Source organism: Sinocyclocheilus grahami, unplaced genomic scaffold (assembly GCF_001515645.1).
Source record: "Sinocyclocheilus grahami isolate Dianchi unplaced genomic scaffold, SAMN03320097.WGS_v1.1 scaffold746.1, whole genome shotgun sequence".
Taxonomy (NCBI): Eukaryota; Metazoa; Chordata; class Actinopteri; order Cypriniformes; family Cyprinidae; genus Sinocyclocheilus; species Sinocyclocheilus grahami.
The window spans coordinates 44459-62435 of record NW_015505925.1 but is presented as its reverse complement, the minus strand read 5'-3'; the positions used below and the strand labels follow the sequence as shown (position 1 = coordinate 62435).

The following is a 17977-nucleotide window of genomic DNA, read 5'->3' as shown; positions in this document are numbered from 1 at the left end:
TAAACCTTGACAGACCAAATGACAGAGCCCTCAGTCGCAGATCTGTGTGATTAAGTCGTTTGATCTTGATGTGTGTGTGTCTCAGGGTGGGCATGTTTCAGTGTTTCATCTCCATTAGCTCAGTGTTTCCCTCATGAAATCAGACAGCTGCATGTCTGTATGACGACACACATCTCCTATTCCCTTTATATCTGTGATTTTACAGCATGCAAACAACTTATTCTAGAAACAATGTTGTTGAAAGTACATAAGTTAATTGGAGAAAAATATATCAAATGCTCTAAGCGCTGCAGAATGTTCTGCAAATTTCCATTTTCCCTATATATTCCCAGCTGTCTGCTTCAGCACTTTATTTGACAAATAAATTGTGTTTTTAAAGATAAATTTATATTAAGTCTTAAAAAGGCAGAAGCCAGAGAAATTCAATAGAATTTGTAAAAACATAATACAGATTTCATGTAGCCATATTGTTGTTAAAATTGTTAAATTATTAATTAACTTACTGGTTTACCAATGTTTTTTTTTAAGATAAATTAGTTTTACACCATAAAACACAGAATCTACAAAACAAAAACAAAAATACTGCTCATAATCTAATCTAATCTAAGCTAATCTAATCATATAAATAAAAATTATTAAATTGGTAAAGTTTTCACTTTTTTTTTTTAACCACAGGTTTTGGCGATATATTTGTATAAAACCATGAAGTACATAACCTTAAATATAAATAAATAAATAAATAAATATGAAGGAATTTACTCTGTAAAAAAAAATATTAAATTGGTAAAGTTTTTAATTCACAGTTTTTAGTGATACAATTATATAAAATATGAAAGAGAATCTAGAAAAATTTATTTTCTTGAAAAATATAATGGAATTTGGGTAACACTTTACAATAAGGTACATTAGTTAACATGAACTAAGCATGATCAATACTTCTACAGTCTTTATTAATCTTAGTTAATGTTAATTTCAACAGTTACTACTGCATTATTAAAATCAAAGGTTGTGCTTCTTAACATTAGTTAATGCGCTGTGAATTAACATGAACTAACTATGAACAACTGTATTTTCATTAACATTAACAAAGATTAATAAATACTGTAATGTATTTTTCATTGTTTGTTCATGTTAGTTAATACATTACCTAACATTAACTAATGGAACCTTATTGTAAAGTGTTACCGGAATTTGTAAAAAATAAATAAATAAAACAATTGTTCCCTAATATTGTTACAACTGTATTAAATGATTAAAGTTTTTTAAATTCACAGAAATAAAAAAAAAAAGAGTTTTTGTTCATATACAGTACAGTACATTAAGAAAAAACAGCGTTGCAACAGAAAACATAATTTGGGAAAAAGTAAAAATGAAATTTGGGAAAAAATAAAACCGTTGTTATTTGCCCAAGTTATAGCATGTGTTGCTAGCAAGGAGAAATTGCAGTTTCTCAGCTGTCTTTAATAAGTCAAATTTAATGTTTGTGTGTGTGTGTGAGAGAGTGAACGCTCTCCTCATATTAAGAAGAATCTGATCAGGGATACAAAAATAATGAAATGCACACAGAAACGCTTGAACATGTGTTCTGTGCACTGGAGGCTTGTTTCCTGTGAGTTTTTATTTTTGCAGTAATATGTTTGTACTGTTCAGCATCAACGCCTTGTAAGGAATATAAACAGCCACTTAAATGCTTTCCTTTCCCAAATTCTCCCAGGAACACGGCGGTTTGTGTTTGCCATAATATAATTAATGCAGAAATCATGCTGCAAAGTGATTCAAAGTCAATCAATAAGAGCATATTGTTTATGTTAGATTACAGTAGCTCAAACAGTACAATATTATTCCAGTAGCAAACTCGGTACAATCAAATAGGTTATTTAAAAAAAGTAAACAGGCTTCTGAACAGCAAAATAATTATGTGCTTGAAATCAAAGTTCATAAATAAAAAAAATCATAAATTTGTGGTTTGGTTAAATCAATAATTATAATAACCTCTCCTCTCCTCTCCTCTCCTCTCCCTCTCTCCTCTCCCTCTCCCCCTCTCCTCTCCTCTCCTCTCCCTCTCCCTCTCCCTCTCCCTCTTCTCTCTGTAATTTTACCATAAACATTTGAGTGCATTCTGGTATTTGGGGAATAATGTCAGTAGGGGGGGGGGAAATGATTAATAATACATAGGCCCACTTTCTTTGCAAAATATATATCATTTGAATGAATAAATTATGTACAGACAAGTATATGTATTTTTATGCAGCATTAACAATATTTTATGCAATATCTCGTTTTTGCAGATTTTTTAGTAATGTTGTTGTTGGTCTTATTTTTAGTAGTTTGTGTGTATATATACATTTTGATTAATTATGATTTTATACAGTGATTTGCAGTTAAAATAATTCTGATGCATCATGTTTAAATAATGAGACCATGAGAAATGAGACCACTAAATACTTTTTTCTTATGTTTTAGTTTATTTTTAATATGTAAAATTATATTTATTTTATGCAAAATATTTATTTTGGATTTTTCAATATTATGTTGTTAAATCATAAAATCTATGAAAATAATCATATTTAACAGAATTGGCAGCAAATACAGGAGTCTGTTAATGATGTCATTCAACTTCACAATAACTCCTGATGGAACATTTGGTTGCTATGGATACGAGAACAAAGGTTCCAATAGAATATTCGTGCACTAATAAACTGAGGCGAGTGTGCTGATATAACGCTTGTTTTGTGAGGCTCTAGACGTCCAGAAATAGATTCTGCTTTGGGTTCCAACTGTGTAACAGTTTCAGCATGATCTCTCACTCAAGCACAGAGCAGCACACGAGGTGAGAGATGGACACACACACACACACACACACACACACACACACGTCCTCAGGGTGGGGAGTCTGAGTGTGTCGATGCTTCTGTAAGTTCAGCTGAAACTGTCTGACAGCGGGGTCACACACACATACACTGAGTCATAAAGTTTTATGCCCATGTTTGACCTCTCTGACCTCTAGCTGTCAATAGAAATGTCTTCAGATGGATTTATCTGTAGAGAAAATAGAGCGAAAAAGAAAATATATTTTGTGTAATTTCAATGGCAGTTTTGCTTATGAAAAATAAGGTTTCTTTCTTTTTTCCATGTATTTTCTTTTTTTCATATTTTTATTTTCGTTTTATAATTTATTTTTGTTTTAATTTTTATATTTTGACTTAAGTTTTTTATTACATTTTATATTTGTATTATTTTGTTATTTTTTTTTAATTTATTTTACATTTTTATATTTATTTCTAATTTTGGAATGAAATATGATCTGGGCATGTTTTTATTTTATTGTCATTAGTTAAGTATGTGCATGTAGGAAGGTATTTATTTGTTTATTTGTTTGTTTTTCTTTAGAATGAAATGTGACCTGGGCAAGATGGAAGAATAAAATTCTTGTTCACTCTCGGCATCTAGCTCTGAAAATTTAAATGCACCATTGTTGAAATATTGAGAGAGAGAAACAGAGACAGAACATGAGACACAAATGAATGTTTTTATGGTCAAATGTATGATTTACTGTTTAGTTCTTGTTGAGATGTCTGTTGAGTAGTGAAATGTTTTTCACTGACTGATTATATTTGAGAGTCGTGGAACCGTTTCTCATGTTTTTCCTACAGCCGCGGATGGTTGCTATCGTAGTATTGTTTGAGGTTTTATTTTTTATGTACGCTAGCAGGCAAACGTTTTTGAACAGTAAGATTTTGAATGTTTTTAAAGAATTCTCTTCTGCTCATCAAGCCTGCATTTATTTGATCCAAAGCACAGCAAAAACAGTAATATTGTTGTGAAATATTTTTACTATTTAAAATTTATTTTAATATATTTTAAAATAGAATTTATTCCTGTGATCAAAGCTGAATTTTCAGCATCATTACTCCAGTCTTCAGTGTCACATGATCTTCAGAAATCATTCTAATATGCTGATTTGCTGTAGATTATTATCAATATTTAAAACAGTGGAGTACATTTTTTTCAGGATTCTTTGATGAATAGAAAGATCCAAAGAGCAGCATTTATCTGAAATAAAAAGCTTTGGTAACAGCTTTTTTTTTGAGGGGGTGGAGGGGGGGGTGGATTATAGAAATTAATACTTTTATTTAGCAAGGATGCTTTAAAGTGATAAAGTGATGATAAATCAATTTTAAATGTTACAAAAGACTTATTTTCAGATAAATGCTGTTCTTCTGAACTTTCTATTCATCAAAGAATTCTATATTTTCAACATAATAACAAATGTTTCTTGAGCAGCAAATCAGCATATTAGAATGATTTCTGAAGATCATGTGACACTGAAGACTGGAGTAATGATGCTGAAAATACAGCTGCGCATCACAGAAATAAATTACATTTTAAAATGCATTCAAATAGAAAATGATTAGTTTAAATAGAAAAAATATTTCAAAATATTTTCAAAATGTAAAATTCTTTTGCTGTATTTTGCATCAAATAAATGCAGGCTTGGTGAGCAGAAGATAATACTTAAAAAAAAAAAAAAAACATTAAAAGTCTTACTGTTCAAAAACTGTTGACTGGTAGTGTAAGTTAGTGTGGTATCAACTGTTTCTGATAAACTTGACCCTAAAAGGCACATTAAAACACAATGAACTGTGACTGATCGCTTTCTGTGTCAATCAGATGGTCTAGGTGGGCGGTTCTTAACCAGGATGACCTTAATTGTGAGCCAGACACACACACACACACACACACACACACACACACACAGAGTCAGGCATTATTCAGGATCTCGCACATGAATGCATGTCTAGATTTGTTTTGTATTTTTCTCTGCTCTTCAGCGATGGAGAAATATGTCTGTTCAAAACACTTCAACACAGCACACACCTTTTGATGTTGTATAATGAGATCAGTCTATTATTTATCCTGACTACAATGAAAGACTCATTTATCACAGACTAAATTCTTTTGACTAAATTCTAAGGCACAGTTGACAACCACATAATGAACTGCAACAAGCTCAGTAAAAGCAATCCGTCCTGGATGGCATACAGCATTATTATTTTAAATATTTGTACATTATTTTTCAAATTAGCTTTTTTTTATTCGTTTTTTTTAATATTACTAATTAGGTTTAATTTATTTTTTACATTTAATTTGTTAGTTTAATCTTATTTGTTTCCAGTTAGAATTTTTAAGGGTTCAATTTAAACTTATTTCAGTTAGTTGCCAATGCAGTTTTCATTAAATTTTCATTTAATTTAAGTTTTTCATTGAATATGTGTTCTTTTTTAATAAATCTGCATAAATGTCAACAATTCTGTGTTTTTCTGTCAATATGGGGTGCTGTGTGTACATTAATGAGGAAAAAAAATTAACTTAAATGATTTTAGCAAATGGCTGCAATATAACAAAGAGTGAAAAATTTAAGGGGGTCTGAATACTTTCCGTACCCACTGTATATGTATTTTTAATTTCACCTTCATTTCAAATAACAGAATTGTTTTTGGATCGTTTTTAGTTAACGGTAATAACACTGAGCAGACAATAAGTAATATATACTTGTCATTTGCTTAATACCAGAACTAAATCATAAAACAAAATAAACTTAGTTAAAAAGTGACCATATTAAAAATACTTGTAATTCACTTAATACCAGATCTTAATGATAAACAAGTTGGACTGAATTAAAAATTGACCATATTACCTAATTAAATGTACTTATAATTCACTTAATTTCAGACCTTAATGATATAACAAATTAAAAACGAATTAAATATTGACCATATTACGTAATTTAAATACACTTGTAATTTAATACCAGAAATTAATGATAAAACAAATTAAATCAAGTTAAACATTTACATATGATGCGATTTAAATTTTTACTTCAATTGTGTTCAAAGAAGAGTGTAGTTAGCCTTTTTCATTATTTAAAGGGGTCATATGATGCGATTTAAATTTTTCCTTTCTCTTTGGAGTGTTACAAGCTCTTGGTGCATAAAGAAGATCTGTTAAGTTGCAAAGACTAAAGTCTCAAATCCAAAGAGATATTCTTTATAAAAGTTAAGAGTCAGCCGCGCCTACCTAAAACGGCTCGTTCTAACACGCCCCCACATATCTACATCACTATGTGGGAAGATTTGCATAACGCCGCCCAAATGTTCACGCAAAGAAAGAAGGCGTAACTTTTATTCTCGCTGTAGTATTGTTGCCGCCACCGCCATGTCGTGAAGGCGCTGTGTTTCGTTGTGAAAGCGAAGCTAATTTGTTTGGTCTTCCAAAAGAGGATGATATCTGCTTCGTCATGCCTGGAGCTGATCCGTGCTGGTCGCTGAGGAAATACATCAACTTCACTGTGGATCACCGGATCGGCTTTCACCGTGGACGAAGAGGAGTCCAGCCCGGGGTCGTCACATGTGGTTGCTGCAAGCCTCCGCTCACTCAAGCTGCCGGCTCTTTTGGAAGGACATGACTAGAAATCAGTGGTTAAGTTGTATTTACAACACTGTTCCAGAGCAGTTCAACCCAAATATTCAGATGTGTGCAGCACATTTTATGGAGGACTGTTTACTGATCCTGGGAGAGTAGTCTACAATGGCGGCTGTTCTGACTCACAGACTGTAAGTACGTTTTCATTTTAAGGATTTGCCACTGATGATTCAAACGCGAATTTTGAGCAGTGTAGAGTAGCACTTGTTGTTTGTTTATAATGGGTTTTAATGTTTTTGTCTCGTCGTGCCGGACACGGCATCACAATATGGTAAGGGGCGTAACATTTCCGTCACACGCTTGAGGAATTCGGCCAGTCACAACGCACTGGATAGCTGGCCAATCACAGCACACCTCACTTTTTCAGACCGATGAGCTTTGTAAAAATCAACGCGTTTCAGAAAGGCGGGGCATAGAGGAGAAACAATAATGTACAGTATGTGGAAAATAATGTGTTTTTTTAACCTTAAACCACATAAACACATTTCATTACACCAAATACACAAAAGAATGTTCTTTTTAGCAGCATCATATGACCCCTTTAATGATAAAACAAATTAAATCAAGTTAAACATTTACGATATTACCTAATTAAACATACTTAATGATAAAACAAATGTAATCAAATAAAAAAAATGACCGTATTACCTAATTAAATATACTTGTAATACACTTAAGAATAGAACGTGATGATTAACACATTAAATAGAATTAAAAATGTACCATATTACCTAATTAAATTTACACCTTAATCCAGATATTAATGATAAAATAAATTGAATCAAGTTAAAAATTGGCCTTTTAACTAATGTGTGTGTGCTGTGTATTTTTTATCCTTATCAGATTATTGTTAATTGAAAAAAAATCATCATGCCTGCATCATTTTGACATCATATCAGGTCACCGTCAATGTCGTCACTTTCGTTTAGCGAACCATGAATTCTTTAGTTTTCTTTACAGCGATCAGATGTGCTCATTGGTCTGATTTAAAGATTCATGAACTGTCACATTGAATGATCTTTGTTTTCCTGTTGCATAACATCTGCTATTTTTAATATTTTACTATTGTGGGCTAAAAGCATGTCTGTCTTTTTCTATAGACCTGTCAGCATTTCTCCATTTCTGTCTTACTACTCTCGTGTTGCTCATGTTTGTGTGTGTTTGTGTTCTGTCGGAGATTCTGTGGTCCATTTCAGTGAAATCAGTTCAGAAATTAAGCTCAAATTCTAATAATGAATTGATTGTGTGTGCTGAAGAGAATCGGAAGAGATTTCAGGTTATTTCTTTATAATCAGATGTTAATTCGGTTCACTTTTCCAAAGTGAATCAAGTGATTCATGTTCTTTCCCCCAAAAGAATCAAAAGTGAATTATGTTCTTTTTCTAAAGAGAATCAGGAGTCAGTTCAGATCACTTCCCAAAAGAATGTGTAAACTCGCTTCACTTCCTGAACAGAATTCAAAAAGAATTAAACTCTTTTTTTTCTGAAGAGAATCGAAAGTGACTTGTTCTTTTCCTGAAGAGATTTAGAAGTGAATTGGGTTATTTTTTGGGAGCGAATCAGAAGTGAATTTGGGTCATTTCAAAAAGCGTATCAGATGTAAATTCACGTCACTTCGTGAACAATTAGAAGTTCATCACGTTTTTATTATAATAAGATTCAGAAGCATGTGAAGTACATTTTTCTGAAGAGAATCAAACATGACTTTAGCTCTTTTCCTGAGGTGAATAATAAGTGAACTAAGGTTGTTTTCTGGAAGAGAATCAGAAGTGAATCCAGATCATTTCCCAAATAGCATCAGAAGTAAATAATCATATCTTCCTGAACAGAATTAAAAGGGTTTTTTTAAGCGAATCCAAAGTGAAGTCTGTTCTTTTCCTGAAGTGGATCAGAAGTCAATTCAGATAATTTCCCAAAGAGCATCAGAAATAAATAAACATCAGTTCCTGAACTGAGTTAAGTTTTTTTATTAAGTCTTTTAATTTGTAAAAAGAATCAGAAGTGAATTTAGTTTACTTTGGATCTGAATAGAATCTAAAGTGACGAGTTCTTTTGCTAAAAAAAAAAAAAAGAGAGAAAAGTGAATTGGGTTAGTTTCCTTAAGGGAATCAAACATGAATTCAGATCACTTCACAAAGAGCATCAGAAGTAAATTCACTTTACTTCCTAAATGGAACTAGAAGTGAATTAAGTTCTTTAAACGAAGACAATTTTGAGGGGAATTCATTTGCTGTGGATCTAAAGTACTTTAAGTTTGTTTCCTCAAGAGAATTAAAGTAAACTGGTCTATTTTTCTGAAGAGAATTAAATTTGAGCTGAATTGATGCGGTTTTCTGAACTGAACTGAAATGAAACGGATTCTAACCTTTGTATGTGTTGTCTTTGTGTATATCTGTGTTTGTTTGTTTGTCTCCGAGAGTTAAATGCACTAACCTGTCCGAGTTGTGACCAGTAACAGACAGCAATCGCCTCACAGACTTGTACCGGAAGGAAGAGGTCATAATGGTCAAGAGCGGAGGTCACATCCAGAGCCCGCGCTTCCCCAACTCATACCCCCGCAACCTGCTGTTGTCATGGAAACTGCTCTCGCCGCCCCACACGCGCATCCTGCTGGAATTCGATGCTCAGTTTGGACTGGAGGAGGCAGAGAATGGAGTCTGCAGGTGAGGGCGGAGCTTTAGAATGGAGGAGTGCATGAATAATGAATTGGATGCGTTTAAACATTTTTGAAGTGAAAGTGGAGAATGGAATTTTCAGGTAAGACGGCTTCGGCTGGATGAGTTCATGAATAATGAGTTGAATCTATTTAAGAGTTTTAAGTGGACGACAAAAATGTTTTCAGGTGAAGGTGTTAAGTATGTGAATAATAAATGAGATCTATTTGAGAGTTTAAGTGGAGGCGGAGAATGGAGTTTTCCTGTGAGGGCGGAGATTTGGATGGATGAGTTCATGAATAATAAATTAGATCTATGTAAATGTTTTAAGTGGAGGAGGAGAATGGAGTCTGCAGGTGAGGGCGGAGCTTCAGGGTGAACGAGTTCATGAATAATGAATTTGAGTTAAGCTGAGGTGGAGAATGGAGTTTTCAGGTGAGGGCGGAGCTTCAGATAGTTGATTTCATGAGTAATGAATTAGATTTGTTTACAGGTTTTAAGCAGAGGCAGAGAATGGGGTGGAGCTTCGGATGGAAGCGTTTATGAATAATGAATTAGATCTATTTAAACTGTTGAAAAAGTGTCATTTTTGACTCTTTGGCTTGGTCTGTATGGTAAATATTTAACAGTTTAACAAGCATCAAAACCTAAAGCCCTTTACATAGCTATAAATCTGATTAATTCATAGGAACGTTGATCTAGGAGCTCCAGGCGCATGTCCTACATGGTTAAATCATGTTGTAACACGTGGGAGAGAATAACAGGTTTGGTTCTCATTCTGCATTTCTGGACTAGAAATAAAGGCCTGAAGAGTTAAAACATGATACGAATATTTAATGAGCAGAAAGCCAATCAGAGCGAGGATCTGAGCGCAGTGTGTGTGGAGTGACTCTCAGGTTACAGGTTTGTCCTTGAGGTTAGAGGTTTTACTGTGAATCTGATACATTATAAAGACCCTCGAGACATCGAGACTAAAAATAAAGCAGGAAAAACAGATGAGAGATGAGGTGAATTTATAGGATGAGAAATAGGCAAGAAGTGAAACAAGGACAGAAAAGAAACTTAATGTATTATATACAATGAACAAACTTATAAACGCAACACTTTTGTTTTTGCCCCCATTTTTCATGAGCTGAACTCTAAGATTCAAAAGATCTAAGACTTTTTCTATGTACACAAAAGGCCTATTTCTCTCAAATATTGTTCACAAATCTGTCTAAATCTGTGTTAGTGAGCACTTCTCCTTTGCTGAGATAATCCATCCACCTCACAGGTGTGGAATATCAAGATGCTGATTAGACAGCATGATTATTGCACAGGTGTGCCTAAGGCTGGCCATAATAAAACGCCACTCTAAAATGTGCAGTTTTATCACACGGCACAATGCCACAGATGTCACAAATTTTGAGGGAGCGTGCAATTGGCATGCTGACTGCAGGAATGTCCACCAGAGCTGTTGCCCGTGAATTGAATGTTCATTTCTCTATCATAAGCCATCTCCAATGGCGTTTCAGAGAATTTGGCAGTACATCCAACCGGCCTCACAACCGCAGACCACGTGTAACCACACCAGCCCAAGACTTCCACATCCAGTATCTCCATTGTTGTGCCATTCATCCACGACCATCACCTCATGTTGCAGCATGATAATGCATGGCCCCATGTTGCAAGGATCTGTACACAATTCCTGGAATCTGGAAACATCCCAGTTCTTGCATGGCCAGCATACTCACCGGACATTTCACCCATTGAGCATTGTTTGGGATGCTCTGGATCGGCGTATACGACAGCGTGTTCCAGTTCCTGCCAATATCCAGCAACTCGGCACAGCCATTGAAGAGGAGTGGACCAACATTCCACAGGCCACAATCAACCTGATCAACTCTATGCGAAGGAGATGTGTTGCACTGCGTGAGGCAAATGGTGGTCACACCAGATACTGACGGGTTTTCGGACCCCCCAATACAGTAAAACTGCACATTTTAGAGTGGCCTTTTATTGTGGCCAGCCTTAGGCACACCTGTGCAATAATCATGCTGTCTAATCAGCATCTTGATATGCCACACCTGTGAGGTGGATGGATTATCTCGGCAAAGGAGAAGTGCTCACTAACACAGATTTAGACAGATTTGTGAACCATATTTGAGAGAAATAGGCCTTTTGTGTACATAGAAAAAGTCTTAGATCTTTGAATTCAGCTCATGAAAAATGGGGGCAAAAACAAAAGTGTTGTGTTTATAATTTTGTTCAGTATATTTTTCTGTGTAAAATCGAATAATTTATATGATATAGATAAAAGCATGATGTCACGTCACATTACCAATTACTGCATTGCTGATTATGGTTTCGTGTATTACTGTATGTACCCTGTGCCAGCACTGTTATTATAAACTAAAACTATAAATCATTCTTGTTAATTTATATAAAGCTGAAATAATAGAAAATATAAATAGAATTAGATGAAGAACTAATTTAATTAGAATAAATTAGAAATGTTGCATTGGCAAACTATGTAATAAAAATAAATGAAAGCTAAAAAGTAAAATACAAAAAACGAATAAAACTTACAATTGCTAAAACTTAAAGTAAAATTATGCAGATAACTGAAAATATGCAGATAACAGCTCATTGAAAATACTAATAGATACTATAATAGCATATAAAGAATACTAAAATAACATAAACATTTCTAATTGTGATGGCCAAATCACTACAGATGTTATTTTTATCTAATCAACTGTATTTGAGGAACAGAAACAATGCATTTTTAAAGTGGCCCTGCAGATCTACTTGATCAGGTGTTTATGTTTATGCAGGTATGATTATGTGGAAGTGGAGGATATTTCTGAAACCAGCACCATCATCTGGGGCCGCTGGTGCGGACAAAGAGCTCCATCACGGATCTCATCCAAAACAAACCTCATCAAAATCACCTTCAAATCGGATGATTACTTCGTAGCAAAACCAGGATTCAAAATCTGCTATTCACTGCTGGTGAGTTTCACTTCTGTTTGCATTATGGCAGATTATTTTTGAAAGAAATTAATACTTTTGTTCAGCAAGGATGCATTAAACTGATCAGTAAAGACATTTATAATGTTACAAAAGATTTCTATTTCAAATAAATGCTGTTCTTTTGAAATTTCCTTTTCATCTGTGAATCCTGAAAACTACAATGCATCTCAGTTTCCACAAAAATATTGGGCAGCACATCTATTTTCAACATTGATAATAATCAGAAATGTTTCTTGAGCAGCAAATCAGCATATTAGAATGATTTCTGAAGATCATGTGACACTGAAGACTGGAGGAATGATACTGAAAATTCAGCTTTGATTCAAAGGAATAAATTATATTTTAAATGATATTCAAATAGAAAAGTTATTTGAAATTATAATAATATTTCACAATATTACTGTTTTTATTGTAGTTTTGATTAAATAAATGCTGCCTTGGTGAGCAGAAGAGAACACATCTTAAGCCTTAAAGTAATATATTATATTACACACAAAAAATCATGATGTAAAATTAATAGTTGGTCTTGAACAAGAACTGTCCGTTTCATATCAGGTTTATTTTACTGTAGCTGTTGTGCACACGCTGAAAAGCGGATGCTATTATATGGTGGAACGAAAGCAGATGGTGTGAGAAATATTTTATAACATTTATTGGGACTGAAGCCATCCTGCTTTGACTACTCATGGCTTTTTTTTCTCCACACAGGCCAAAACGGCGATAATCTGGTGCTAGCTGCTAGCATTAATATGCAATATGTTTTCTGGGAGTGTAAAACTGTAAATTTGTACGTTTCCTTCAGAGCTTTGGGAAACAGAATGAAAACAGACACCTGCACTGAACATAAATGTGATGAAACTTCATTTTAAGCATTTTAACTGGGTTTTGTGCAAAACTCGCAATGCTGAGGAGCTGTGGATGGTTTCCAAGGTGTTGCTATGCAGTTGCTAGGGTGTTCTGGGTGGTTACTAGGTGGCTGCTTCTTAAAGTAACGGCTTCTTACCTGAAATGCTTTTTTACCTTAGATGAACTTACAAAAGTTTGGCTTAAGACATTTGTTTATGAGCCAGAATGAGACCGACAAAGAGAGGTGTGAGCGACAGTACAAGAAAGTGAGAGACCGTGAGACTGAAGTGAACGTGTGAGTGCGTTACTGCGGTAAAAACACTGATGTAATGCGGAAAGATCCACCCTGTCTTAATCGAGTTGTCTGAGTTTAGTTCTGTCTTTATCGCATGTACATGGAGAAGCTCTATAATGAGAAATGACAGCTAAAAACATGTCTTAAAATAAAATAAAAAGCAGAATCGCACACATTAAAAGAATAGTTCACCCAAAAATTAAAATGTACGTAAAAATTTGCTCACCCTCAGGCCATCAGAGATGTAGATGAGTTTGTTTCATTTTTAGCAAATGTTTATTTTTGAGTGAACTTCTCCTTTAAGGCTGTTGGTGTCTGTTAATGGCACAAACAGATGCGGAGAGTTTCTCTTCAGGAAGATGTGTTTGTTTCATAGGCCTTCTGTAAGCGTTGTTTCATGTTCTTGTAAAATATGGTCCAGTTTCCAACGGTGATGTTTGTTCACCTTTTCTTTTGGGATTAGTGGATGTTTGTTGATCATAATTGTGCCTTTTTGTTCAAGGTCTTTAACTATAATTAGAGAATTTTCCTTGAATGTTTTTAAGATTTGCATCTTTGATGTTCATTGTCATAAACTAATGATGCATGAGGGGTTTTAGATTATATTTGTTTATTTGTATTCTGCAGAAGGCATGTTGACCTAAATTAAGGTCATTTTAGCCATGAAGTGAATTCGATATTCATGATCTTTTAGAAAATCCATGTCATAATTATATATCATTCTGCTGTTTTAAAGTGCTATTTAACTTAATTATCTAACCTAAAGTTCATGTAAAGTTAAATATTTAACAACTGATGCATTGAATAATGTATTAACATATTTCTGAGTGAGACTGAATATGCAGTAGAATATGTTGCTTTAACATTGAATTTTGTTTGTGGAATTTCTGTAGTTTATTGTAGAGAAATTATGGTTACACTTTATTTTAAAGTGTCCTTGTTACAGTGTAATTATACATTTAAGTACTGAGTAATATTAAGTAACTACATGTACTTGCTATATGGTTATGGTTAGGATTTGGCTTATGGTTACTTGCATGTAATTATGCATAATTAAGTGTTATTATAATAGTAAGTATATGTAACGTGTAACAAGGACACCTTAAAATAAAGTGTTACCAAAATTATATGTATATATAAATTGCATGTATATTAGTGTAACAGGTTTTGTGGTTGGTAACATTATTGTCTGAACAAACGGAACAAAGTCTCTTACTAAGGCTGCATTTATTTGATCAAAAATACAGTAAATACAGTAATTTTGTGAAATATAATTGCAATTTAAAGTAATTTTTTTTTTCTATTTTAGATAAAAAATATATATCTCAATAATGGCCTTTTCATGCATTTTCTGCTATTATATATATATTTTTCTCCACCTTCTTAGCCATGGTTATGTCAGCAGAAATGTAGTTTCAAAGGTAGAGCAAGTTCTTATATTTTGATGAAAGATTATTTTTTCTTTCAAAACAACATGCACTGATGAATCCTGCACAGTAAGACCAAGAACATGTTTAGAAGGTAACCGAGTCACATGGTTGAACCCTGCAGCTGCTGGACTTCAGGTTCAGGGGCAGTTTGTTCGTTCTGATCCGTCATGTGTAATTCCCTGAACCTGCGGTATTCCTGACATTTCCACATTCCTGCTCTGCTCCGGACGTTTCTGTAGGACACGAGCTGTGTGTGTGTGTGTGTGTGTGTGTGTGAGACATCAGAGGCCATAGAGATGTGATCTCTGATGGGAAACATCATCATAACAGACCGCCCGCAACCTCTGACCTCCGTCTATTGTTTGCATTGCCGCAGGAGCAGATTTATGTAACGAGAGTGGCAGCAAAGGGAACTGTATTTTCATAGCATATGGAGGTTTTAAAGGGGTCATAGCCTTTACGGCCGGTTTTAAATGCCAGCGCTGTGATGTCTGTAGCTCCGCCTCCTCGGCCGGTGACATCATGAGTGATGGTGTTTGTGTTGCTGATTGCTGCTGCGCGGCAGGAATGTTTACAGTCAGGATTTATCAGCGCAGATAATGACTTTCCCAGATTTCCCTCACCGCTGATGTAGAATACGTACATTCCTGTGAAAAATTTATGAAACTGACAACAAAAGTTTGAAATCTCTGTCTGTTTTTCAGGACCGCTCACCTCTCGCGTCTCTGACCAACTGGGAAGCAGTTACAGTGATGTCAGTAAGTATTACACACTTCTAGATGATGAAACATGGTCTTTTTAATTGAATTTCAGTGTTGAAGAAGCTGTTTTGACCTTGTTTCTTCAATAAATCCCAAATGGAGACATTTAGCAGAATGTTCCCACTGCTCTGGCGCTTGCAGTGAGACAGAGCAGATCACACACACACATACACAAACACACACTACTACTGACCACGTGCTTTCCACACCGACCACAAACACAAGCGTGAGTCTCTCTCACACACACACACACACACACACACTGCTACAGACCACAAGCTTTCCACACCGACCACAAACACAAGCGTAAATATATTTATATATAATATAAAATATAATACTATAAATGTATATTCATATAAATATTTTCAAAATATATATACTGTATGTGTGTGTCTCAAACACAGTACACATACATATATTATGTAAACAAAAACTTTTATTTTGGATGTGATTAATCGTTTGACAGCACTACATATTATTCTTAAGGTATTAGTATAAAATAAAGCTAAAATAAAACAAATGTTCTTGAATTCACTTTCATTCTTGTGCTTAAATTCAAATTTGTATCACTGTGTTCTATTCACATCCTGTTCAGGAATTGAATTTTAAAGGCATTCAGTTCTGCATGACACACACACAGCGCAGAGACAGGCACAGTTATCCATTCACTTTCAGTTTTTATGAGGCAGACGGAGGTGATTTCCTCCCGTCTCTTCATTTATACCTCCCTTCCTCTCTGTCCATCCAGAACAGATTGTGATTATGTGAGTCATAAGTGAGAAAAAAATCCAAAACAACACACTGGAATGTTCTTCACAAAGTACAAACACACACACACTGATCTTGTGGCGCTGATAAAGTTGAAACATTGTATGTTTAAATGACTTTACATTAGAGAGTGTGTTTGTTAGGTTTTATATGTCTGCTTGTTTTTACTGGGAGCAGGATGTAGTTTGATGGTCTCTATGGTTGTAGTAAACCCGTCCATCTCGCTCTTTCCCTCTCAGTTGATCTCGACCGTCTCTATGACGACGTGAAGCAGTACAGCTGTACTCCGCGCAATTTCTCGGTCAATCTCCGCGAGGAGCTGAAGGCGACCAACACCGTGTTTTTCCCACGATGCCTCCTGGTGCAGCGCTGCGGGGGAAACTGCGCCTGCGGCACTGACAACTGGAACTCCTGCAGCTGCAGCGCCGGAAAAATCGTCAAGAAACTACACGAGGTATCCCACAATGCACTTTGATGAATAACTGTTTTCAAACAGGTTTCCAAACACTCCCTCCATCTGCCATTGGTCAGTCAGACAGATAGTCCCGCCCCCAGACTCACTCCATTGGTTGATAAAATTCACAAATCAAGTACTCAGGTATTTGATACCCTAATAAAATTATGCTCTTGTAAAAGCACTAGCTAGTACTCCTTTTCCATTTTACTTGAGTAATAGTCAGTGGTGGACAGTAACGAAGTAGTTTAACTTCGTTACTGTACTTAAGTAAATTTTTCAAGTATCTGTACTTTAGTGGAGTAGTTTTATTTTGAATAACTTTTACTTTTACTTCACTACATTCCAAAGCATAAGATCATACTTTTTACTTCACTACATTTCATAAAACTTATCGTTACTCCTCATAATATATCACGTGCTCCGAGACGCAGAAGCGGTGTCTGATTCATGAACGAACTGACTCTTTTCAATGAATCCATTAAATCGGTTCGCAAATCGCACCAAACGATTCATTGACGAATTGGAATGATCCGATTGCAGCTGTTCTCGAGTCGACAGCTCACGGATTCAAATTAACCATTTAGTGCGAGTCTCCAGTGAACTGAATTCAAAAATAAGAACCGGGAGATCTTCTGATGCTGCTATAAGTAAGTTACTAATGTCGCAATAATGTTAGCTGATGCTAGCTGTCTAGCTAACGAGCTTGCTGGTGCTAAATTGAGGTAATTATTAAAAGATAAAGTCCAAATATTTTTATTCAACCACCTGGATGGATTACCTCTTGGGGAAAAGAAAGGATGTGATGTTCAGAACATGGTAACTACAGTAATTCTCAAAGTGGGAAGTGATGCCCTCTGGGGGCATTTGGCCTGGGGTGTTTTTTTAAGTACATAAATCAAGTACTTTTGTACTTTCACTCGAGTAAAATTAAAAACTGAGTACTTTTACTGGAGTAATACTTTTACCCCCCCCGGCTCAAGAAAAACTAAATTACGGTTTTGGAGTGGCCAAATCAAAGTCCAGACTTAAATCCGATTGAAATGTTTAAACAGCGATGTGAAAGACTGATTGCCAGTTATCGCAAACGCTCGATTGCAGTTGTTGCTGCAAAGTGTGGCACAACCAGTTATTAGATTTAGGGGGCAATTACTTTTTCACGTAAGGCCAGGCAGGTTTGGACAGTTTTTTTCCCTTAATAAAATAAATAATAATTTAAAAACTGCATTTTGTATTTACTTGCATTATCTTTGTGTAATATTAAAATT

At 34.9% G+C, this 17977-nt stretch overlaps 1 protein-coding gene across 1 annotated transcript in view; it reads left to right on the top strand.

Moving 5' to 3' along the window:
* Window positions 1-17977, top strand: part of LOC107560832 (platelet-derived growth factor D-like) — a 29144-nt gene that overhangs the window by 5140 nt on the left and 6027 nt on the right. The window contains exons 2-6 of the mRNA XM_016245100.1: window positions 8936-9146; window positions 11954-12131; window positions 15428-15485; window positions 15716-15790; window positions 16495-16709. Coding sequence (XP_016100586.1) covers window positions 8936-9146; window positions 11954-12131; window positions 15428-15485; window positions 15716-15790; window positions 16495-16709 — 737 coding nt within the window. The remainder of the gene's footprint in view (window positions 1-8935; window positions 9147-11953; window positions 12132-15427; window positions 15486-15715; window positions 15791-16494; window positions 16710-17977) is intronic.